At 32.2% G+C, this 27,640-nt stretch overlaps 1 protein-coding gene across 1 annotated transcript; it reads right to left on the bottom strand.

Moving 5' to 3' along the window:
• Positions 1 to 1,819: 1,819 nt before the first annotated feature.
• Positions 1,820 to 27,640, bottom strand: LOC108911755 (formin-binding protein 1-like). Its single transcript, XM_018716766.2, has 9 exons — positions 27,594 to 27,640; positions 14,213 to 14,357; positions 12,744 to 13,018; positions 11,933 to 12,104; positions 11,646 to 11,873; positions 6,777 to 6,969; positions 6,409 to 6,691; positions 5,982 to 6,139; positions 1,820 to 2,447 (listed from the first exon to the last, which is right to left on the bottom strand). Exons 2-9 carry the CDS (start codon positions 14,324 to 14,326, stop codon positions 2,287 to 2,289), a joined length of 1,584 nt encoding a protein of 527 aa, XP_018572282.1. The 5' UTR covers positions 14,327 to 14,357; positions 27,594 to 27,640; the 3' UTR covers positions 1,820 to 2,286.

Here is a 27,640-nt window from a genome sequence, read left to right as displayed (position 1 = left end):
GAGAACTGTTGTTGTAGTGCTTCTTAAGATGAATGCAGCTATTTCAAATCCCGCCAACCGCAAGGTAAGAAGCATAATTCAGTTTCTTCTTGCAAAGAGAAAGGTGCCATTCCACATTTTTAACTAAATCAAAACTGTTTATGAGGAAGGTGTGATGAAGCTGGCAGAACGAATGTTCATGATGAACAAAGCAGAAAAATCGTGACAACTGTGTTTAGGGACCATAAAAAAGTTCTCCTCACTGACTTTTTGCCCCAGAAGAAAACAATTAATGCTACGCAGTACTGTGAAACACTACAGAGAGCGATACAGAACAAAAGGGGATAACAAAGGAACTGTGCCTGTTTCATGACAATGCACATCCCCACACAGCCAACATCACAAAGCAACTCTTGGATTAATTCGGTTGGAACATGATCAACCATCCCGCTCACAGCCCTGACCTGGAACCTTCTGATTTTCATATTTCCTCTTCTCCGAAAGCAGTAATGAGTGGAAAAAGGTTTTCTACCGACAATGAGGTCCATAGAGTGAAACAATGCACCCAAAAGACAGCGGAATATTTTTTTGACAAAGGTTTCAGAAAGCTCATCCTTCGACTCACAAAGTACATTGAGGTTGAAGGCGACTATGTCGAAAAGTAGTGTTTGAAGTACCTTTTTGAATATGTAAATTGTTCATAAATATACTGCCGTTCCGATTTTAAAAAAGTTGAATACTCTTACTTTATGGATAGGCTTCGTATTGTAAGATATTGTTAGACGAATTAAAATCATGATCATTTTTCTAGTCAATAAAGGCAACTTTAACCTTTTAAGCCTTCACAATTTTGAAATTTTTTGAAATAGTAAAGGAATTTTTCGAGAAAAAATTTACAGCCAATTTTAATTAAAAAAATATAATGTAGGGTTATGTTGTGGCGTTAATTATGAGTAATTTCTAGATGCCCTGTAAAATTTTTCAAAAAAATAAATTATGTGAATTAAAAGAAAAAAGTGCAATATTTTTTTTTACAATGAAAGGGAGTTTAGTGCTGCAGAACTGTAATACCTAGTAAATATATTAGACGATTTATAAAATATTATTTTTGAGGTTATAATATATAACTATCGTTAAATTTAATGTAAATGTATTACTTACTTTACATTTATTGTTAGATACTGTCGTGAAATTTGGCCTAGGTGCTTTGCTTTTAGATCTGTTTACTTATTTGTATGATGTTTCTAGAATAAATTCTGTTTCTATCATGTTCTTAGAAGTTTAGAGATTGTTCTATACTGTTCTTAGAAACCCATGGGAAGTTCAAGAGACAAATAATTCAACAACTTGTAGGTACTAAACACTTAAAACATATACACACTATTCAACAAAATTTGAATTACACATAACCTCAAATAAATGCATCAACTTCATTGAGCAGTCATACCAATATAGTAAAAATTTTGTTTGTCGGTTTCAGGAGGGAGAATCAAAGTTTGAATCCCAAGAGTTGGCTTCCTTTGACGTGAGCAGAGGGTTTTTTGTTTCTAAATTCTGTTTGCAAACTCAACCTCCGAAGGTAAATTTTTACTTAGGCCACTATTTTGTCTACGAAATAAAAATGGGTGCGAGATTGACTATCTAGTGTGCGCTTGTGTGTCTTTGGCCTTGTTAATATTACGATTATATGAGTTCACGTTAAGTAATAAGTCTATTTCATGAAAGTAAACAGAACGATCGTGACTAAACCACATAACGGCAATTAAAAAAAGTAAATTATAAAATAGCACATCTATTTAACTTTTATATTACAAATTATTAACTGATAATTATGATTAATATTATAAATATAAATGATTAGTATAATGAGCTTATATACAGAATAGAGAAATTATCGCTGCTTTAAATTTACAATAACATGGATTTAAACAAGTAGCAGCATTTCCTTACGATAAAAACTTGATAAAAAATTGTGCTAAGCAAGAGTTCTTTTATATATAACACAACATATCGCTTAAGCAATACATTCACGTGGGCGATCCTATAATTTGTAAATACGGATTTGTTCTTGTGTGTATTTGTTCTGTAATCAAATTAATATCGCTCAAAAGGTGACGTGTACCTCGACGAAAGTGAGTAATTTTGATTATCGCGTAATATAAAAATATAATATAAATGAAGATAACAACAAAAAATAATTCCTATTCTTTTAAATATTGCATAAATAATATACAAAAATATATCGTTAAACCTAAATGTTGACACGATTTTGAGGGTTCACACAAGACAAGGTTCCCTTTCGGTCGCTTAGGTGTTAAATAACGTACACTCAATATACGATGTTGGCACGAATCCCTCTTCATTGTCACCTAGCATTCGACGCACCCTTGTCCACCCGTCGCCCTGGTCCAACTCTATCAAGTGGAGGTCTTCGTCTTGGGCCATGGGTATACTGCCCTCGCTAGTTGCTGAAAAGTGTAAATTAAATTAGCACATTCATTATGGGTGTAACGAAAGGGTTTTTCAATAAGGGGTCATCCATTAATCACGTGACGTCCAAATACGGGTGGAGGGGGGCTTTGGATAACATCACTATTGCTCACAATGGGAGAGGGCCCGTCGCCCCGTCCGAGCTGGCTGACAACTGCCGCTGATTTTTTGCTGTTTTTATTTATTTATTTTCATAAAAAATATTCTGAAAATATTAGTTTTTCAAAAAAAAAAAAATACACGTGATGTTAGATAGGTGAGAAGGGGGGCGTAGCTTACAACCTCACCACGGATCACCAGGGAGAGGAAGGGTGTAAAAAAGTGGCCTAAAAACCTCATGTGATTAATGGACGACCCCTAAGAGCTTCTGGATTTTGTTAGTAAATAAAAAAAATGCAGAGAAAATGAGAAAATTGTAATATCTTTGTAGTAATACTTAATTATGGTCTATTACAATTAAATGTGAAAAACAATATCTGTTAAATAGCCACCACGGCTTTTTTGGCATGACATAACCCTTTTAGCAAAATGTGCGATGACGTCTAGTCTCATTTTTCAAATCGTAAATGGTTTGTGGATTGGTCACATATATCGTACTTTTCACGTAGTCCCACAGAAAGTAATCGAAGGGCGTTAAATCACAATCTTGACAGCCAGTTGATTTCACCGTTTCATGAAAGAATTCATTGACCGTAAGCATTTGACCGCCTTCATTTTCAAAAAAATTAGGCCCGTTTATGCCTTCAGCCCAAAAAGCGCACCAAATAGTGACACTTCGCCAGTGCATTGGCTTTTTATTGTCCCAAATGTGACAGTTTTGCTTATTAACATACCCATTTAAATGAAAGTGGGCTTCATCGGCAAAAATTATCTTCTTGCAAGAATCGTTAACAACTGTTTGGTTTTCGAGCACCAAATTAACAAATGTACGTCACTGCATATGATCGGCTGGCTTTAATTCTTGTGTGAGCTGAATCTGGTATGCGTGGCGACAAATATTTTGTTAAAATCCATCATGTTGCAGTCTGGGTAAGGTCTAGTTGCTGCGAACGGGGCGAAATAAACGTTTTTAGATTTTCAGCCACATTTTCATGAACCGTGGCAATATTTTCATCTGAACTACCTACACAAACACATAGTGGTGTGTGCTTTTACATCTTGAATGGACCCTGTAATCTTAAACTTATGCACTATACTACAGATTGTTTTTTCTGTTGGGCGGTTATGCTAATCAAACTAATCACGAAGTCTGTGGAATGTTTTTATTACAGAAAAGACGTTTTCATAGTACGTTTTAACGATATAAACACGTCGCTCTATTATGTATCGCTCCATGACTAAATCTGTACTAACCTAAGAGATACAAAGTAGCTTAAATGGGGGCAAAGTTGCGTTGTCAGGGGACCAAGATTATGATTATAAAAAATCAAGACTAACATGATTAGTTTTCCAAATATTTGGAAAAAAAAACGAAATTTTAGAAATCCGTATTTGTTTCATTTCAGCCTTGTTTGAGGTGATATTGAAAAAAGAAGAACACTTTCTCATGGCCACTTTTTGCCCTCTATCGGATGGCATAATCAATTTTTATATGTAACGTTTCGTAACCATCATCAACTTCATTTTTTTAAATACGACCCTGGAAATTTTATTACATTTTTTGCATGCCTTCATGACCCCCAATACTGTACTGCCTCAGTCCAAACCAGATTTAACGTTTTGTCTCGAAAAATTCATCTTTAGTGTGGTCGTTCCAAATTTAACTAATTTTTTTATTTGGATTTCTTTGTTTGTTGATCGAGACAAAACGTCTGAATTGGAGGTCATGAAAGCTTGCAAATAATGTAATAAAAATTCCAGGGTCGTATTTAAAAAAATGGAGTTGATGACGGTTAAAACGTTACATATAAAAATTAATTATGCTATTCGATAGAGGGCAAAAAGTGCCGCGAGAGTGTCCTTCGTTTTTCAATATCACCTCAAACAAGGCTGAAATGAAACAAACGGAATTCTAAAATTTCCGTTTTTTTCAAATATTTCGAAAACTAATCATGTTAGCCTTGATTTTTTAGAGGCATAATCTTGGTCCACTGATTACACAACTTTGCCCCCACTTAAGGTAGTTTATATCCCTAACCATTTCCGAGATCCCTGTAGTGAGAAACGAATTTGTAACAGCCTGTATGTAGGGGTCAATTTTTTAAGGATAATATTATGTGGTTCGAATATTGATTTGAAATTAGTACTGCCCGTTATTATCTTTTTAAACTAACTAACAAAGTGGCAGAGAATGAAACCATAATGGAAAAACAGATTGCTTTACAACATCAAGATCAGTATATTTGTTTCGAAGTTAATGAGAACGAAACGCTAAACATTAAAAATAGTTTCAATTGTTTAAAAAAATATATAAATTTTTACCATGATTTATTGAATATTTACTGGGCGTACAGTACAAACTCAATTATCCAAACTAGATGGGACCAATGGCGATCCTGATAATAAAAAATGTGGATAACAGAATGATATGTGTATTTGGAGTATTTTATTTCATTTATGATGTTTTTTTTATATAATCAATCGTAAAATTGATAGATTTGTAAATCTGTTTCTGAACAGTTTTGAAAGTTGATAAATTTTCAGTAAAATCAATTCTCATATGTAAATTTTAGTTATCAGACCTATTCCGCGTTTAGCGAAATTGACTCATTGGATTAATCACGCGTATTTCTGTGATCAACCTATCATCTTGCCGATTCACAACAATGCTCTTAGATTTAAAATATTTTTTAAAATCACATCAAAGTTTTTAATACAATTTGCTCCAAATCTTTTTAAAGCACCGAGTTCAGTTTGTGAATCTCAGTGTTATGACCTCTGACATTGACCTAGTTTAGGTGATCTACATGATATCATAAATCAATTTACTTGATGTGGTACTATAACAGGGCCTTAGGCGAGTAAAAAACAAACGGCCAACGTTAAATCACCGAAGATAGAATGGCTGAATATGTCACCACTTCATTCTGTTACATTTATTTTAGTGGTCAGGTAATTTAACGATATTTTGCATGAAGAATTAGTTTTTACTAGAATCGAAATAGAATTTGTATAGTGCAGATAATAAAGATTCCTATAATGTTACTACATAGCCTTTATAAATATTTACAAGCCACGTGACTACTAGTGTGCGGCTCCCGAGGAAAGACAATGGATATGACATTTTTAAATGTATGTGATTCTTTAAATTGTCGAGCTCGTTTATAAGAATGAAAATATCGAACATTTACTGTGAACTATCATGTAAGAACGTGACATGTCATTCCTTCTCGACATCAGCAGTTCTCAATAATTTCCTACATTTCTGTTAAATAAGGTATTAGTTTTATGTAACAAGATAACTATAATTAATTTCAAGTTTATAGACTCCTTGTATACGTCTTACATCGCAGTAATAGAATATCATTAAAAATAGTGACTGCAGTAGACATCCCCAAATAAGTCATACATACCTTCGAATGGGTATAAAGCCCTACAGGTTCCTATGGACGGCAGCATGTCAGCCTCGTAATACTCGCTCTCTGGATCGACCACATGTCCGTCGTACTGATCGGGGTCCGAATCCGCCCCTGGTAGTGACGTGTGAGAAGTGCCCAAACCACTTTCAGGGCTATTGGAACAACTATGTCAAAAATGTAAGCAAAATTTAAATAAAAGATAAAGAAATTAAGCATCACAAGAAAAAAAAAGCAATTCTGTTAAGAAGGACGCAGTTACTTTTTAATAGGATTAGCCGAGTCGATTTTCATGTAAAAACTAGATAGCAGTACATACTTGACCTTTTTCGAGTGCAAGGAAACTAATAAAAAAAATAACTACCCAGTTTTTACTGTAATATTTCAGAAAAACTTAAGTACAGTTAACCAGACCGTCACCCACCCGTGGTTAAGTTGTGGAGTGCCGGGAGCAGACTGTTTATTATGGTTCAAGGTGGGATTCGTGACGCTACTGTCACTGGCAGACCTGCTGAGGGACTCCTCCTCCGCAGCACTTCCGCCGGAGTTCCTATGATGCCTCGAACCGTTGAGTAGCTTGGGGGAATTCGTCAGAGAATTAGTTTGTCCCGACTGTATCCCCTTTATGGCATCGTCTAGGTAACCCTGGTACCGAATTAGTTCCTGCTGCAGCTTCTCTAACCTATGGCTGCACTCGTTCAACTGACCTGAAAATCAGAAGCGAGTTTGATGAAAGTCAGAAGGGGGATGAGGAGAATCAGTATTTTTTCTTGAAAAATGTAACTTGCTTACTTTCTATTGTTCTGGGGTCTCCTAAAGCGGGATTTGCTTCATATACACCTTTCATCTTCATAAGGCCGTCTCTGGCTGCGGCCTCTTGAGCTACTTTGTTCCTTAATTCTTCTACTTTTATCAACAGTTTCTTCCGCCTTTGATTAGGTGGCAGTTCGCTTAAATCCTCCTTTCCGTCAGAAATTGTAGCATTCTGCATGAACACAAAAAATTTATAAAAATCAATAACCAACAAAAAAATTTTGAATAAAAAAGCATTCCTGTGAAGTGCTAATATTTATTTATGATATAAAATATGGAACGAACGCTGTAAATTTTAACATGATCTGTACACTGCACAAAACAAATACACAGGGTGTTTCAAGAGAGGCATATAATATTTCTCATTTCAAACCGGTTTTGAAAAAATTGGAACAAATTCGCAACTTACCATATATTGATCATAAAACACCATGTATATCTGGATATGTAATTAGAAAAAGTAGAAAATTCAGGCGAAAAAGATTAACAGTTGTGAACATAAACTTATAGTTAAAAAGCGAAGAAGCACATACCTTTATTGCCATACAGACTTCAGAAAGCTTCTGTACGCATGAAAATATAGTAAGCATTAACCGACGTGCGTAAGACATACATAGTATATAGTTATATGTGATTTTTGATACACCGCCAACTTAACTTGTTACAGATACCGAGAGATATTTATTCACAAATGTTAGTAGCGATAAGTGTAAAATCAACTTTTAAAAAATATCTCTGCAATTAGTTTAAGTTCAATATTAAAAACATAACATAAAGTTGCATTTTTCTGATCTTTTAGTTAGTAGATAATTAATACAAACGAAAAAGAGAGGAATTTGAGTTTATTTCTATCAATTTTGCAGTTTATTTCTCCGATTCAAAGTAAATCACAACTGTATTAGTTATTAATAAAAATCATTGTTACAATCTTCATTTGGAGGTGTATTTTACAAACTTAAAATATGTTTAGTGTCTTGTGTTAAGATTGAAATAATAAACAAATGAAAACGTAGTGAAAAGCCTGAAATTAAAAAAGTATAGGATTTAAATCAAAATATAAAACATACCTATCAGAAAATCAATGAAACTTATTTACAAGTGAATATCACACAAAATTATGCAGCAAACAATGAATAATGCCACGTGAAAGATATATACAGCACACAGACATGACAAAATGGCATGCACAGTCCCAGTATCAAAAGTTACTTACTAGTTAAAGAAAATTGTAGTGCCGACGAGACACGCAGATCATCACCAAAAAGAGAGTTAGAAAAATAAAATAAAAAAGTTACTACTAAAAAAATTGAGACAAATTGTTAGGGCCATGAAATAATTATAGAATCAATCAAGAACAAAATACGGAAGAGGAAATTTATTTCTAATTGATTGAAACTTAAAAAAAAGGTACCAAAAAATGTCAGAAAAGCTTCCTAGAATTATTGTTTAAATAATTAATTAAAATAATTGTATAACATAAATTGTTACAATGTAGAAAATTTGAAGCTTGTCAGAAAATTTTCAGTCTATAATGTAAAAAAGTTAATTTCTATATAAAATTTGCACAAATATCATCTAAAGAGTTTTAAAAAACATACTAAAACAAATTGTAAGACTTCCATGTAATTAAGTTGTTAAAGTCTTAACAGTATTTACTTTTCCAATATTCAAATAACGGAGCAAATACGTGTGACTAATACATTTATTCTTATGAGAAAAGATAAAAAAAATTACTAGTTGCTAATTTAAGTACTTTAGAAAGTGGAAACACCAGTATTGTAAATTATATTCCAATCGAACGTAATTATTATGGAATAAGTTACACAAATAAAATAATATTCTAAACTAAAACAAATAAAGGTAGCAAAATTGTGAAATTTACTGAGCGCTGAACCATTTAAATTTCATTTTATTTACGTTAATGTGAAATTTCATAAACATTTTAATAAACAAATAAAAAAATTTAATAACATGGATAATTTTGAAGTTTTTACTGTTATTTGTTTAAGATGATAAAATATTTTTACCCATTCTAGAGGTTCTACAACTTTTTTTAGGAACTTTGAACTTCAGAGAAAAGTACAGATATTTCAATTCACTTTGTATATAATATTCTAAAGTTTACTCAAAAAACAATTTACATATACGTATTGACATAAACATACAGAGTATTAATGAAATACTCCACCAAACAATAATAGCTAATAAAAAATTCCTATAAAATATGTCCAGATATGCCTCATATTCAAGACACAGGGTGTTGGAATTAAAAAAAATCAATCACATCTTTTAAGAAGTAAACTAATGCATAAGCCTACGACATATTGGAAGTTGAAAATTACTCCAATAATATTTCACAATAAAAATTATACAAATTTTTAATTGGAAATACTATTTTAAATGTAATGAAATTATGAAATGTCTGAAGAACCAGTGCCATAGCAGTTTTTAATTTTCAGAAGGATAATAACTCCTAAAAAAATTAAAATTGCTACGCTGACGATGATTTTAACTTCTGATGATCACATTGCATTTGTTTTTCTAACAGAAAATTCCTATAATCTTTATTATTTTGAGTTAGTTTGATTTATTTAACTATGTCACAGGCTTATTTTATTTTTTAAAATAATAATTCAAGAATGGCTCGCTTTTTAGATAAAATGGATGAAAATTTTTTGTTGGAGATACCAATTGGAATTAAATGTTTACTTAGTGGCGTAGACATTTTAGAGTTCTTAATAACGGTGCCTTTGCATTGATTGCCAAATTTGTGGATCAGCTCAGCAAATTATTGCTCATAATTAGTTAAATTATCAGTCCAAGATTTTCCAATCTACCTCAAGCATCTTAAGAGATTTTTAATTAATAAATGAGAATCATTTTAAAATTTCAATATCCTATATCTTGAAAACGAACCATTTCTGGACACGTTTAAAAGAACTTTTTTGATTTGTGAGGGTATATGATTAACACCCTGTATACTAGGGAGGTTTAAAAGTCATCCACAAGCTGGCAAGGAGTAATTGTGCGACCCATGATTAGCCAGAATCACTAAATTCGATTTTAGTAAATGTTTTTCGTGAAATAGACTTTTAAATTCTCTAAAATTACTACATGTTTTTACATGTTTTAATGTTTTTACAATTGTTAACACCCCACTTTGATGGTAAACTAATTTGATTAACTTGTTATGTAAATTATTCAAAATACTCTAAATAGAAATGAAAAACAATACCTACATAAGATACATAACAATAGAAAGAAGCATATTCATTGAAATTTAATATTTTTAAAATAAAGTCAACATGAGCTACTTTTCTAGAAATGAACATTTTTTTAAGTCAAAAAGGGCAAGTTCATTCATTGATACAAAATGTGCATTAATCAAATTTCAATAAATGTTTTTAAATAAATCATTTATAATTCGGTGAACTCATATAACCATTTTTACATAATCCACTCAGCTTGGAGGCCAATGGCGGCAATGAAAAGTAAATCTGTGGAAGTTACGATATGGTTGTTTTGTTGGCAAACGCTTGTCAAGATCATGTTAAAAATAAGAATTTTCTGGAAAACTTAGAACTTAACGATTTTAAAAATTATTTTAGGCAAGGGAAATACTGAGGTACATATGTAAATGAAATTATTGTATAAAGTTGTTTATTTTTATTTAAATTTTGTACTAGGTATTTGTGAAAATAATGAAGTTAGAGAAAAATAGGAAAATAGTGGGAGAATTTTTTGATTCAGCATTAATTAATCATGAACCATTTCCTGACGAATTTAAAAACTTGACCAAGGCCAGTTTGATCCAGTACATTTTTTTTTGGCAACAATAATCATCAAAGTAGGGCGATAATTATTTAAAAAACCTCAAAACTGGAGGGGAGAGGGACGTTGAAAATCATAGTGGTTAATGAGCATTTTTTTTATTGGTTCCAATAATGAGATTCTTCTGCAATATTTGGCTAAAAACAGAATCACAAAATACCTAATTTTGTAGCTGTGGCATCCGAAACAATTACCTATGATACGAATTTCAATGAATTTAAAAAAGTGCCTATATCTCAAAAACTAAGACACTTTTAATTATGTCAAATATAGTTATTTCAATCTAAGCTTACCACTCCTTGCCAACACTGAGTTTTGAGATACCCTTTATACTTATAAATTTTGGATTCGCAGTTGCGCACATTTCAGGAATCACTGATCTAAACTACCTAAATATTATTCGAGTTAAATACGACTTTCAGGAAAAAATTATTCACGTGAAAAACTAAACACCGCACATCACTACTACATCAAAACATTGCTACTATGTAAATATGCGACATGTTTAAAATGTACAAAAGACTAAGATTCAACGAAACTACCGTTCATGTAACACAGGTTAAAACGAATTACTTTAAAATTGACAATAACAATAATTTGTTATATCATATTGGAGGTTTTTTGTTTTTATTTAAAATTAAGAATTAATTTCGAGATTAATTTACTCAGAGTATCGTACAGGGTGCAACTTTTATTGAGGGGTCAGTTTTTCAAGAGGAATGGTATGTGTTGCTCATAATATTAATGTGAAATGATTTTTTTTCAAAACTAATAGTTCAGTTTTTAGTAATGGTACAAAGGTGTTTGTGTGTCTTCATTGTCAAATTGTGTGTGATATTATAAAAACAACATGTAACTCATGTGGTGGGTTAAGATTTCACTAGCCTGTCCAGCGGGGGGTATTAAAATTACAAAAAAAAATGTAGTAGTTGTAGTCTTTTTATAAATGTGACCCCTATTCAAAGTCACACCCTAGATATATGTGTATATATTTTCTTAGTGTAAAAAAGTACATACCCCTCGGCTTCCGAATATGTGGAAAAGCCCCGTCCTCTTCTTCATTGCTTTACTCGTAATAGTCCCTTTCACTGTATAACCACCGTCTTTTAACTTCCCACTCACTTGTATATTATTAATATTATTAGCACTACCAGAGTCACTACCGCCCTTCGATAAGTCCTCGAACGGAAAATCTTCCGGCGGCTGGAACCCTGATTTGTATTTCTCTATCACTAGGAGGGTGTCCTGGAAGAGTTTAAGAAAAATTAGAACAAAAAAACTTCCAGACAAGCTGTACGACTTACTTCTTTCTCGTTTATTATATCGGCGGCTTTGAGGATGCCGTCTAGGCATTTATTGATGATAGGAAACACGTTACGTTCAATGTCCACCGAAGCACGGATGAAGTTCTTTATGTTTTTGATCCTCTTCTCGTCCAGTTCCTGTAACTGCCTGAATACCTCTGGCAATCCTGACCTACAAGAAATATTAACGATATATATATTGACAATGTACTAAAAAATTTGAGAGCACTGAAAATTCAGGCAATTTTTTTAAATGTATGCAAATTATTATACAGGCTATTACAAAAATAGTAAATCAAAATGTTAACAAGATTTTCTCTGCAGATACCACCGTACTTTTTGTGTAATTTTGGTCAGAAAGTTTGGTTCGTTATCAAGATATTGCAACTTCTTTATATGTAACACGAATTTTTTTGTTTACGCATCCTGTATCTTGGAAAAAATGTAATTAAATGGAAAAATGGCATAAGGATTATTCCACTTTTGTCGCTCAAAGAACCCTTTGTTAATGCCTTGCACTTTTTTTGTAACACTGTGTATACTACTAATATCACAGCAAAAATTTCCACATACTATACTTTATAAATCACGAGATAATTTTAAAAAACTTTCCCAAAGTCGAAATTAAAATATTCACATATTTTAGAATTCATATCTGTGTAATATAAATTAAATTTCGAAACAAATACATTCTATAAATCCATCTATAAAATATACCACAGCAATTATGTAAATATATGCTATCAAAACTAGATTTATTATTGATTAGCAGAACATTTTTTTTTTTATACACGACAAGCCAAAAACTTACCTAAAATGTTGCCTCTGCAAGTCATTCGTCCTCTGCAATTGCTGTGCGTATTCGTTCTTCGCCGCATCGCAGGCCTGCGTTTTGTGGGACATATTCGATCTCTGTTTCTCCACCTCTGCCCTAGACAGATTGAAATCAGCGTCAGCCTTTTGGAAACTCTCTATGGCCTTCTCAGACTCTTTAAATGCTTTATCATAGGTCTTTTTCGCCCTCTGTAGAGTTTCTATCTGTGCCTGTAGTGTCTGTGACAACCTAAGACCTTCCTGAAGTTGTTTCTAAAATAATACAAAGTGTAAATAGCTGACCTGGGCATTAATTAATTCTTTCAAAGTGTTTTTATTGGGACTGACTTAAGGAAACGCAATTAATGTTAGGAAATCCAATTAATAGTTACGTATTTGCTAAAGAACATCTTGAAAGTCTCTTAATATGCAAATTGTTGTTGTAATTATTATTAATTACGATGGAAAATTTATGTATATGCAACGCTTCTATCGGTTACTAATTTGTTTTTTCATTAGTTAACAGACATTTATACAGACAGTAAAATTTAAAAAACTCTTCTCTATTTAACGAACCCATGCGTAAAATTGAAAATTGACTGATACTGAAGAATATTAACTGAGATATATAAAACATTTTAATGCAAAGCATAATAAAATTAAAGAAGAAAAAGTTCTGAAACGGTATTTTGATATAAAATCTACAAAAGACGGTTAATTGTTTAATTATCAGTTTTTGATTTAATAAATTGTTTAAGAAATTATAATTCGCTTTATTTGTGGCCCCTTTTTTTTATTTTACAATAAATTGGCCAATTTATTGGTCAAATTTAAGGCTATGTACCAATATTCCTAATAAAAATCATTTCTTTAAATATTTGAAACAAGTTTCTCAACTGCACAATTTAGGACTAAAGTTGATAGAGACTATTGCATATATACACTCTAAGTCACTAAAAATTTAAAAAATTAGCCAATAAATTAGAACCAGTTCTATCATCACCAATTTTTTTGGACAATTTATTGAAGGTTGATCTTAACTTGCCAATTTCTTGAATTAAAAATGAAACCTATAAAATATCTATGTACTATTTTTTTACAGTTTGTTCAAGGAATTGTCATAGGCGTAGCTACAATTTGCTTGGGGTGGGCACAGGGCTGCAAGCTCTATAGAGGCCTCTAAAAATAAATAAATAAAAAAGCTCTCGCTCGCAATCAAAAAACTTATTGATATGACAAAGATGATACCATATTAGATATTTTTTTCTGAGGTGGGCACCAACCTCTCTGGGGTGGACCGTGCACACCCCTGCCCCCCTAGCTACGTCCATGGGAATTGTTATTATTTATTTAAATTGAGTTTTTAAATAGTAGAATTTAACTAAAACGGGTAAGATAGTGTTATCGGTGGAGTAGCTTTAGTAATTAATAATTAAATAAATATAATTTATGACATGCTTTACCTACCTTTCGTTCCTCCCTTAAATCTTTTACTAGAGCAGTCAGTTCTTTTATCACATTTGCCTGGAGGTCTTCCGCCACAACCTCATGCTGTCCTGCCAAGTCATTTATCTCGTTCATAAGAGCCTTAAATGCTTTGCAGGATGTAAATCTGCAAAAAATATATATTTATTTCAAGAAGCTAAAGCAAATCGTTTCACAAGTTTTTTTATTTAATAAGTTCTAATATTGCCCGCAAAATACAGGGTGTGGCGTGTATAATCTATAAAAATTAAACTACAGGTTCCTGATGATATTTGTAATAGAAGTATTATACGAAAAAGTTCTATCTTCGCATTTTTTTGTAAATTAAAGTTCATTTATTCAAAGAAAATGAAAGCCGACCCTGTGTTATTCATTAAAAACTTTGAAAATATTTTTATGCGACCCGAGATGCAATCTTATAATTTAAGTCGGTATAATCTAATACTAGTAATACAAAAAGAAGGTTAGGTTACATTGTCAAAAAATTTGTGCAGTCAACTGATTTTGTATTTGTATTGAATTCATTATTCACTTAATTATTAAATATTAAACATCGTCCATCGACCCATCAGTGTTTAAAAGTGAAAAATTCCAAACAAAAGTTTTTATTTTGTAATTCCACGATAGTGACTGTAATTTTTATAAAGAAGTAAAAAATAAGAATAGCGTGCCGATTACATTAAAAACGAGATTCTTATTTCTTACTTTGCTTAATTTTTTAATTTGTGCATAAACTAGTTTTACAATGAACCAAGAAAACAATACATTTACTATTTTCGAACGTGTCGATATGGTGTTAGTGTATGGTGCAGCCGGAGAAAATGCGCTCACGGCGACTAAGTTGTACCAGGAACGATGGCCATAACGTCACACCCCATGTGCAAATACAATCCTACAGTGCGTTCAGCGGCTGCGAGATACGGGAAGTGTTATTCCTTGAGTAGAAGGACGTGGTCAGCAAGTGAACCTTAATGTTTAAGATGCAGTGTTGGAAAATCTTGACGAAGACTCCACAATTAGTACTCGACGACTCCCACAGCAAGTAGGTACCTCATCTCGTACCGTACATCGCATCTTAAGACGCCAGCTGTTGCATCCCTATCATCTGCAACCAGTTCAACAGATTTTACCGCCGAATTGTATATATATGCACATATGGGCCGATGAAAATCCTCACGCGATTAGGGAAACTCATTTTCAACATCGATTCTCGGTAAATGTTTGGGCTGGCATAATAGGCGATGTACTTGTGGGTCCCTATTTCTTTGAAGGACGACTTTTTGGAGAACCGGTTGCCTGAATTATTAGACAATGTGGCATTACAAGTTCCGGCACGCATGTTTTAGAAGATGGGGCTCCTCCGCACAGTACTCGAGAAGTAACGACACTTTTGAATGAAATATTTCCTCAGCGATGGATTGGACACTTTGGTCCTGTGCCGTGGCCACCTCGGTCACCCGATATAACTCCAATGGACTTTTATCTTTGGAGTCACTTGAAGTCATTGGTTTGCAATACCCCAATTGCTACGGTGGAATGGGGATCAATTTCAACATTTTTTCTAAAAATCGTAAGTTTTCTTTCATTTTGTTCCATATTTTAATAGAGTTTGTTTAGTACACGCAGTTGGCAACTACAGATGCTTACGGATGTGGTTTTGTTTGTGAACTCTTGCAGTAACAACAATGCATTTAAGATAGTAATTACTATTAATTATTATAATAAGAAAATATCAGTTTCTTTTTTTAAATATCTATTTTTCTTAGTTTGTACTTTTGTATTGAAAAACTCCCCAAAAATTGAGAAGTATCTTTCTATCTTTCAACGACGATTTGTTTACACGGCTGGTCTACAGCACGTAATTCATCGTACAACACACGGACAGAACCGTTCCAGAGAAAATATTTTGATCCATAATTGAACTTTAATTTACGAAAAAAAAACCGCAAAAATAGATTTTTCGTATAAGACTTTTCTATTACAAATATCGTTAGGAGATTGTTGTTTAATTTTTATAGATTATACACGTTACACCCTGTATATCCAATGTCTGAATAATAGTTATTTTACATCTCAGATGGAATAAGAAAATAAGGTTAACTAACAATTTCATGCTGTTGTTGGTACAAAAAAAAACGTAATTTAATGCTACATGGATTAAATTGCTGGTCAATGTCTTCTTAAACATACAATGTATGGAATTTTAGTATTTCAAAATTACATATTTGTGTACACCACATTTAAATAACAAACACTTCATTTTAATTTATGTAAGATATGTAATTGTTGATACAATTTTTTTATATTTGACATCATTAAATTTATTAATAATTTGTTAATGATAATAACGGCTGATTACAGCTGACTAATTCGAATCAACAAACTAATTTACATTGTGAACGGTATGGCAAATAAAGAAGTGTTAAAATCCATGTCTTTTTTTAACACCAATTTATTAACTGTACCTTCACAGTACCATTCTGAACAATTCCAGTGGCGTTTCTCCAATTTTTTTAACCATAAATGGTCGTATAATAATATAAGAGATAATTAATTAAGTACATACATCTTTTAATAAGTTTATTTTTTTAGTTTAAAAGTTTTAGTTGCTACACTATGGATGTTACAATTCTCTGAGGCTGATGATGATTAAGACAACTTGCGTACTAAAAAATCAATAGATGAGTCAGACTCAGACCTATTACTCATTCTGAAAGGATATCCACTGATAGACATGTCTTTTAAATTGATATTAACTTTCTGAGGGGACATATTAGTCGCCATAAGTAAAACATACATCTAAAACATATCACAGCTTTGAGAATACCTTTACCACACTGGTTTGCAAAACTTATTTTGTGACATAATAGGTGTTCAGTAAAAAATATATTTAATCTTCAATATGATTCATTTTGAGTTTGACACAGGGATATCCACCACATCTGCGATAAACCGTGAATCATTTCTTTGGTTAAAAATACATCATATTATATGTATACATTTTATCAGTAAATGATGCACTAGTTTATTTTCACTAAAGATCATTGACAACCCTGTGGGTGTCTCCTTCCGCTCAAAGATACAGTGGAGAAAAATCGAGGTCAAACTTCTATTTGTCCACTCACACAAAATTGATATTTCTTTCATAAATAATTTAGAACATTTTCTCAAATAAATCGTACTTGATACATGGTTTAATAATAAGCAAGTTTTTTTATTTTAATTATCAGGGTGTATACTAAGTTTTAACCAAAAAAATTTCCTGATATTTCCAGGTTTTCCCCAGGTAGATTTAAAATATGTTCGAGCTTGCGAAGATATAAGCTTTTCTATTTCAGAAAACAATTTTTGCATGTCTGCATGCATACGAAAAATGGGAAATCCCGATATACAAAGAGAAAGTGAATAAATGTTTCGATCAATATGTGGAATTTTTGCTAAATAAGTCCGTTCTATCCCGCAGCTCATTAAAATTAATTATTCGAGTGTTTGCAGAAAACGATTTTACTTGTTGAGGGTACATACTCAAAAACAGTTGCCGCTTTATTCTTAATATTAATAGCAGGCCGCGAGCGCATAAGAAAACGCAATAGACGATTACTTTATAAAAAAGAAAAATATGTACAAAGAAACGTGCAATTAAATTCGCTCGCCAAGGTTGCAAAATGAAAAGATTGGTTGTAAGCGTTCAAATCCGATATCATAATATTACACGCGTATTTACAAATCGCGATTTATAAACAAAAAGCGTGATTGAAATAATTTCATTCGTAATTTATTACATCAGCGGCACCGCGATGAAATAGAAGTTGGAAAAAATGTAATTCAAGAAAAAAAATAACACAATTATTGCTTTCTGTACATACCATTTTTTTTTCATAAGCAACTTTAAAATATTATACATAAAATGAGTATCAATCTCTTAAACTTCTTTTCTCCAGGTTTTTTATTTTTACTGGAAACGATACAAAAATGGCTGGCCTTCACGCGCGTAAAAATATAAACCTGTTGTAATGTAGGAAATGAAAATTACTGCACTAATTTGTCAATTACAAACTTGCATTGTACAGATCTCTAAAAATCGTACAACCTACGTAACTTGGATATAAAATATTAATAGCGTGTTTCCACATTTGTAATACCACATGTTAAGTTGTTTTTATCGTTTGTTAGGTGAAAATTATACACCTTTTCATAAATAACCTTCTAAACCGCTATAACAATTAATAACAATTTAATATAATAATCTTTAGGATTCATAAAGGACAATAATACGAGGCTTGTTCAGAAAATAACCGAACTTTACTGTTTAAATTTTATTATTAATTTTATAAATTCTTGGTCCTTGTCCCCTTTAAAGTACTAACCCCCCCCCCCTATTCACACATTTTTCCCAGCGGTGTTTCCAAGTAGTCCTGGATAACTTCATTTGAAATGGTCTTTAAAATCTGCAATGAATTTGCTTTTATGTCATAAAAAGTCTGAAAACGGCGTTAATTTAGGAAATAAGAAAAAATCGCAAGGAGACAGGTGTATGGCTAGTAAGGAGGGTGAGGAACAACAATAATCTGATGTTTGGCAAAAAACTGATGAATTGATAAAGCTGAGTGTGCGGGCGCATTGTCATTGTCATATTTTTTAAAAAAATGACGTAATTAAGTATGTTAATTGAGATGATTTTGTTTTAATTAAGGAGTGTTTGTTATTTTTGCGATTTCAAGCAAATACCGAGTCAAAGCCTAAAAAATCTGGCTCGTTTCTGAATCCAAAAATGATGTTCTAATTTTATGTGTTACTCAAATAGATTCCAAATTCCTTTAAAATAGTGTTAGACGTTTCTTACAGAACGGCTACATGAAAAAAAAAAACAATATTATTGGCTTGTCTGAACTTTCATTAGAAATAAGTATCGAACATCTATGTTAAGTAATTTGTCTGACCATGAAACTGGCACTTAATATTAAGCATAACCTAGATTTATCTTAGTGTTCTCGAATTTTAACCGATTAAATTAACGCTACGAGCATTTTCAAAAGGTGGACTGAATTTTAGAAAACACTTTCTATTTTTTTAGACTAAAAAATATTGCACCGCCCATTTACCTAAACATAACGATTATTTACTTAATATACGGCGCAATCATTTACTGATCTAGTTTTATGGTGATTTAAGCAAATTGCTCTTCTAAAAAATGCGTAAATAATATATTTGACAATAGTTTCCGATTTCATACAAGATTAGAATATACTTTCTGATTGATTGGATTATTTGAAAAATTAAAATTTCATTTTAAAATCCTTTAAAGTATAAAAATGTTCTCCTAGATCAATTTGGGGTCGTAGATTCCGAAGTAACCATTGGATTTTGCTTGAGATGTCTACTTGGCCAGCCCAAAACGTGTGCATGTTTCTTAAGTAATTCTTATTACATTCAACACACACAAATCAAAATATTTTTGTCGCTATCGTGAATAATATTGATTAAATACTAGTTATAATAAATTAAATACCGGCAAAATAACTTAATGCACTTTAAAAAATAAGACACCGATACTCCTAGATAAATACCAAAGAAATAAATATCCAAACAACAAATATGAAATATGATAATACACTTTGGAGATATATGTTATAAAGTATTACTGTCTCCTAAAAGCTAACTAATGACTAACGATAAGGCGACTGGAATGTTATTATTTTGTGTCTAGATCATTAACTTATGGTAGGATAATGATACAACGAAAATGATATATTTATGTTGTTTCGAATAACTTTGGGCGTGACCTTTTTTTGAGTTGCTTGCTACTAAAGAAACAGAAAAGCCAAGAAATAAATTATGAATATGTCTTACAATATTTAAATAAAAATTATATACGAGGCAAATCCACAAAGTAAGAGTATACTCCAGTCGAATTAGAGTTTTAAGGTGAAAAAATAAGTTGGCAAATTATAGATAAGTGACAAATTTACGTGTTTTTCACTTTTTTACTGCCCATGAAATCTACACGACCTATTGGAAAATATGGCAGTTTATTTGTAGGCAATTAGATTACCTACAATTTAAGGTATCTAGTATTTCACCAATTTGTTAATTGTAAAATAAAGGTCGAACGCGGAAAAATCAGTTTTAAAAATTGCGCATCACTATTGCAAAAAGAGATGGATGTTGATGAAATTTATGGAAGAGACGGTCAATCCAAAGACCAACATGTGTGCCAAAGGCCGATTCAATTGACCGTGAAATTGTTGCTCCAGATATTTGATAATTAATTTCGTTCATTTTTTGCAACTAATAATTGTTTAATTACTAAACGTTAATTATAGAAGTTAATATAGTAGATACAGGTTCTAATTGATCCAAAGAAACGTATTCGAAAAGAAAAATTTCAAAAAGTTGAAATTAAGTCGTTCTTTACAACTAACAGAGTAGCAAAACAGCGTTAGTTATAAACAAATTGTCCCAGGGACGGGCAAAAGCCGCTCGGGAATTCGCTCTTTTTGCATTAAATAGAGCTTACTTTTACGGTAATTTAAAAAAAGAGAAATCACCTATGCCTTTTTGCTCCCAAGATAGCTTTTTTATAACGTTAACTTTTAATCGGACGGATCGGACAGGGATTTTAGAAACAATTAAAGAAAGGGTCAAGTTTTCATTTTCAGAAAGTTTTACATTGATAGCTCATGTAATAAACGCGCTAGAAGCAGTCAAAGTTAACGTTAATGAATGGCGGAGGAGCGCCTGGCCCGCACATGCGCGTGAACGCTGCTCTAATCGCGCGCGAGATTTTTTACTTGAACGTTTCAAATGCGGTTAATATCTAATTCGACCGGAATCGAGACGGCAGTATATTTATGAAAAATTTACATGTTCAGAAAGGTACATCAAAGGCTATTTTCCAATGCACTTTGTGAGACGAGGGATGGGCTTTTTGATACATTTGTCAAAAAAATCTCCAGCCGCCTGTCGCACCCAGTGTTTCACGGCATTCTGGACCTCGTCGTCGGTGGAAGACCTTTTTCCACCTATGAAGGGAAAAAATGAAAATCAGGAGTCAGGTCAGAACTGTAAGCGGGGTGTTGATGTATCAATCGAATGAATCCAAGACTTGCTTTGTGGCAACAAACACAATTCCTTCGTTAACATTCATATAGAAAATATCTGGAGATATATGGAAACGTCCAAAGTCAATCGACGGTCGCCACACAAACGTTTCTTCGATCTTGTTCACTATCTCATCACTCACGATTGAGGGGCGCCCACTCCTTTGTTCATAATGAACATTTGTTCTGCCAGTTTTATATTCAAGACACTACTTGTACATATTTATACGATTCATTACACCATCTCTATCTGAATCGGCGCCTTCTCTTGTGCAAGAAGAATTTCAGAATAGCGGCACTCATTTCAACACGCTACTACAACAACAGTTCTCAACAAATCGTGCATCTAAATTTCCCCAAAAGTTTTCATAAAGTTTACATTTTGCGCTTATATTACCTTTCAGTTACAGACGTTATAATTTTATTTTTAGCAGCTTTATAGTATTTTTAAAACAACTGTTAGACTGAATGTTAATATATCTGTTAAAAGGTTATAAAAATATGTTTTATTAGTCATATTTTGCTAATTGATTTATAATGCTTCTGTTATTTATTTATATTGCATTGTAAATAAAACAACTACGTGGAAGTTCGCGATAATAATGTTTATTGTTCTTTTGTTTTAATTCTACTCGGATTATTCTCTATTCTGCTGAACAGTCGCTCGTCAAAAACTTATTTTACAATACACTGCCTCCAATTTATTATTACATAATTTTTTTTAGCTTCCACAATATTAACAAAAGTAGACACTTTCACAAATGAAAATCCCATGGTTATTATTTATTAATGATGCAATGATTATTCCATAGACGCCGTCTTACACTGTTCTTTTTATTTAATTAATTAACAACCGCATCAGCATAACCAATTAGCAATATGATGAAGAGGTACGATTATTAATATACATTAGTAATATTGCACCTTTGTAAATATTTTTATCTCTCTTATGGTATTTATTTTTAAGAACGCGAAATAGATGATCTCTTCACTTATCCCATATTAATAAAAGTCTACTGGTACTTATCAATTTATTGGCCGATTATATAAATTAAATATAACTTCAACAATTCACATTTATCGTTATCGTAGGTATTAATACCGTATAAGCTTCAACGTGCCGAATGCTGTAATAAACAAAGCCATATCACATATTTCTACGGTTTCATTTGCCAACAAGCAGAAGTGGGATGAAGATAACTGCAAGTTATCTACAGATGCTATTTGCTTTACACCTGTTGGATGATATTGCAGATCAGATAACAAATGAAATGTGGGAAAATTCACATGTATTGGGAGTAGAGATCAGTTAATGTTTTTTTTTTAAATTTGTAAACATAAACAACTAACTACTCTGTATATGTTTGATACAAACGATTATTAAAATATAGGACTATAGGTGTGATTCAACAGTCAATAAAAAAGCTTTATAAAAAGCAGTTAAATTATGTTTTTATTTTATTTTAAATCTGTTGTACGTTGTGAAAAACTACTCAGTGGACTATGCAATTATCCATATTTTCTTCATCAAAGAACGTTAATTATTGTAAAAAAGAGGTTGAAAAGTTTTATAGTCCTTAGTTTTCAAAACCATACTTGGATTTTTTGTATAATTATTACTTCCCAAGTAATTGATTGACAAAAACGCCTTTTTTGCTTTAATCGACGATAAGTCCGCGACAAATCATCGTCCGGGATGGCTCAAATTAAAGGGACTTAAATTATCTAAAAGAGCTTTACGGTGAAATTACCAAAAAAAATATTGTAGTCCATAGACCTTTTTACAGACAAGCGAAGTTTGTGTATTCATTGGATTACTCGAAAACTGCTGTGGTTAAAAAATTTTAAGCTGCAGATTCGAAAACTAAAAAGTTGAAGCTTCAATTTCCTTTTTTTGTTCTCTCTGCGACCATTTCCCTCCAAGTTACAGCTCTTTGAAAAATACCCAAAAATTTGGGATATATCCCTTAATTATTGTGACTAGACAATTTAAGTTGATCGAAAGAAGACGGGTGATATCCACATTTACGTATAGTATGAACTGTGTTAAAAAGTGAAATGAAGTATGTGGAATCTGAATGTGAATATAACCTTAAATGTATCAAGTTAAAGTATATTACAGCTTCTAGAAGCAACTTCTCATTTGTTATTCTGCAATTTCTAAACGGTGGCCGCACCAGATCCACAACAGAGCCAAACAAACACTATTCTTTAACCTATAGGATTATTTTTTTTGTATTTTGTACGTTTTTTGTGACGTGACAGTTTAATTTTAAAATTTCAATAAATAGAACCACAAAAATATTTAACAGAGGCAGACAATAATAGAAACTGAAAAATTAAAGTTGGTTCAAGTTCTCACAAAAATAACCAGGGAAAAATCATTTTTGAATCGATAATACAGGCTTTCAAAAAAAAAGGAAGTTGCCGAAAAGAAGCTACCATGTCATAAGCAATAAAATGAATGATGTAAAGGTGTTGAAGATGCAACAGTTCTGGAAATATGGTAATTATGACTTGATTTCGTCGGTTTCGTTCGTTAGTGACGTAACTATATGCGTGTAGGCAAACAACACTATATCTAACTTTTACACAAAAAAAAACACTATTTTACTAGGTCATGGTCAATTATAGCCTCCCTTAAAAAAACTAATTTTGATCTGAGGCATACTATAAAAATTAAATATACCATTGAATTTTATGGAAAAAAATTGGTACAACTTTACAGAAAATAGTCCAAATATAGCCTCTACAGAGGTCACTCAAACTATAAAAATTTTGACATTGGCTTAAGTCCAAAACTAAAAAACATATCGTAAATCTGTTCGACAGAAAAAGATTTTCTCAAAAAATTTCCATCTTACATAAAAATCGCAAAACCTAGAGTTACATCGAAACAAGGTGCAACGTAAAAAAGTGCAAAAACAATTTGTTTCGTGTGAACTTCTACTGAAGATTTAAATAAATCCCACACAAGAAAACTCCCATATTTGAACCGATTTTTATAGAGAATTTAACAAAGAGAAACGATTTTCAAGACCGTGTTCCCGCAAAACAACCCACTCTCGCCAATGCCAAGCAAGGTTTCAGCCCACACGGGCTAAGAATCAGTGACCCTCCTCAGCACCTATGAATAATCAAGTAGGGTTTAATACAACTTCACATAGATGTATCTTTTCTGCAATAAACGTTAAGTGTTCCAGTCCGTATATGTGATACGAGTAACGAGAATTTTTGCGGAATTTTCCACTACGACAATGAAAATTGTGGTCGGAATAAAAGATTTCGACGAATGTGGTCTGGTCAAACAACTTGCGTGCACTGGATGCAAGGTTTCGACCTACTCGACAAACAAACCAGTGACCCTCTAAAGACAAACATGGGTATGCATGCAGACGGTGTTTTGGGGGTCTCAAATTGTTTTTAAATGTTAATTCTTAAAACAGTTTAGCAAAAAAAAAACTTCAAAACACTCTTCGTATATGTCATTTAATTTTCAAGTATTTAGCAAAAACAGATATACTTAAATTCGTAAATGTTATTAGTCACAAAAATTACAGGATAAAAAAAATCGAAAATTTTTAGGTGATTTTTAAAAGGCTGTAATTTAGCAAAAAACGTCAACATTTTTTATCGTTGATCATAATCATAAGAAATGCAGCGGAATTTTTTTTCCTAAATTTTTGCTTATCTTTTGAAAGGTCCATGGGTTTCAATAATTTTTTTTGACAATCCTACCTATCACCTCTTTTAGTTTCATTCATACTCTTTAATTTGAGCTGGTCAAGATCTTTGTATGATTATTTATCGCCCAGTTATGATCGTTCAAAGCAGATATGAACTTTGTGGCTTTGATAATTCGATAAAACTCGGGAACTAATGACTGCACAGGAAATTTAAGCAGGGTTTTGACAACTTCAAAGCATCCTCTATAAGATACTATTATTGCCTTTTGATAAAAAATATTTTGATGAACGAAAAGGTAAAAACTTACGTATTTAAGGATTATCGCTACATTTGAGATACTTTACAAATAATGAACAGACTACCTAAGTATATTTTCGTTTTTCTTTTAACCTTAAAGTATTCCAAAGAATACCTCAATACAGTGCAACCTCCATTATCCGAAGTAATTATTGTAAGGTCTTGTTCAGTTAATCAATTTGTTCGGATAATCAAATTTAAAATGGAAACACAGTTATTTTTCTAAAAACCTTTTTTAATACTTACAAAAAAAATATAAAGACATAAACACTTATTAAACTACATATTAAAGTATGTATACATAAATATATGTACCAAAAAAAAGTTAATAAACTACATATTTAAACATATTTTATTTAAAAAAATCCGTTATTGTTCTTTGTGAAAGGGATTTACTTTCTAATTTTCGGGCTCTAATCTGCATCTCCTTTAAAAGAAATATGTTGTGAGACGTTTCGCCATTATCACTGGCCCACGTTATACATTTGTCAAAACATTGCACGGCTTCTCCATGAGTTATTTTGTTGTCGGCAGCTCCTTCGGTCTCATTTTCTTCTTCGGCTATTTCCACATTCTCTACATTGTGCAAGATGTCATTGTCAGTCATTAAATCTATCATATCTTCCTGTCCCACCGCGATTGGGCCGGGCGAGACGAAAACCCAGTCGCACACGCAAGCGCGGCAGCATATTTCGCATATCACCCGAGCTACGCGGTCACCCAGTTCGGATAAACGAGGCTCGTTCGGATAATGTCTTGCATTTTTTTCCGTTCGGTTAAGTGGATATTCGGATGTTTGGATAATGGAGGTTACACTGTAGTTCTTTCAGTGTGTTCTGAATGAATGAAGTTGTCACTTCTGCTAAAAATCAATTAGGTACAGAATAAATTTTGGATTTTTTATAAATTTTTTAAATACCCTATATAATCGTATACATGTGACCGAAAATGTCACAAAAATTAATATTGTCCTGTAACCCAAAAACAAATGAGGATAACAAATATCTGATTTGGAAATTGATTTGTCTTGAAAATCGAGCTCGAGAATATCATTAGTTTGTTTTTTTTTAGTAGTTTTTTAGATGCCCTCAAATCCCATTGAATTCGACTCACCCAGTATAAATAACACAGACCCACAAAAAAAAGCGTGTTCCAGAGAAGCGACCTATGTACTCCCGTGTATTCTTTCCCGCTGCGCTGGATCCATTCCAGTGGCCAGAATTGGCCTATCACCCTTTAATTTTGACATCGATAATTAATTTAAGGCTGAAACGATCAAAACCATACTATCTATATATTTTTTGAGGCACCGAAAAATACATATTGATGGTATGGTTGACTCTTTATCAACGATCATGTCATTTTTGAGCAAATTTTTGAGGTTAAGGGGTAATAGGCCAATTTTGACCTAGTATTCGGTATCAATACTCCAAAAAATATATAGGAGTATGGTTTGCTAAAGTTTTTAATAAACTTCTTTTTCGAAAATCAGGTCATTTTGAGTTATTTTTTGAGGTTATGTCAAATTTAATGAGTGATAAGCCAATTCTGACAACAGGATTGGATTCAGCAGAAAAAAATACATAGGAGTACATAGGTTGCTTCTCTGGAACACGACTTTTATTTTGTGGGTCTGTGTAGGTAATTATCAACATTGCGGTGCAAGAACGTATACTTTTAGTGCATTTTCCTTTAAAATAATATACAATTCCTCTACTTAGTGATTTTTTAGTGTTTTGATACTTACAACCAATTTTCTTTAAATATTACTTTGAAAACAATAAGTTGCTGAATCGCGTGTAAATTTAATAATGTTTTTTTACCTTTTTTAACAATAGATGCGATGCAAGCAAAACAGAAGAATTTTAATTGAAACAAGGCAGAAAGAAATTGTCCAGAAACGAAAAAAATATAATCGAACCTAGGTAATTGCTCTTCAGAAAGCAATGTCATCAATTCATGATCTTACACCTACTCTTGTGATTCATTTAAAATATCATTCCCACATATTCTGGCAAATTTTTCAAAGATCAAAATTCAAAGCCTACCTAAAACGGTATTCCAGTACTATTTTCCTCTTACTTTCGCAACACGGGTCGACAACCGAAAAACATAAGGATCACGTAGGTGTCCGCTGTGGATGTAAATTTACTTCAATTACCATAATATTCATTTTAATTTGGAGCTTTTGCAATGCGCTGTGTCAATAATCGTTAAACTTGAATTACGAAATTTCATACGACCTGACATTAACGTTATAGAATTAAGTATATACTTACTGGTAATCTTCTTCGTCTTTCTTCTTAGGTTGATAACTTTTAACGAG

The sequence above is a fragment of the Anoplophora glabripennis genome, unplaced genomic scaffold (genome assembly GCF_000390285.2).
Source record: "Anoplophora glabripennis isolate ALB-LARVAE unplaced genomic scaffold, Agla_2.0 scaffold566, whole genome shotgun sequence".
In the NCBI taxonomy this organism is placed as follows: domain Eukaryota; kingdom Metazoa; phylum Arthropoda; class Insecta; order Coleoptera; family Cerambycidae; genus Anoplophora; species Anoplophora glabripennis.
This window is presented reverse-complemented; position numbering and strand designations above follow the sequence as displayed.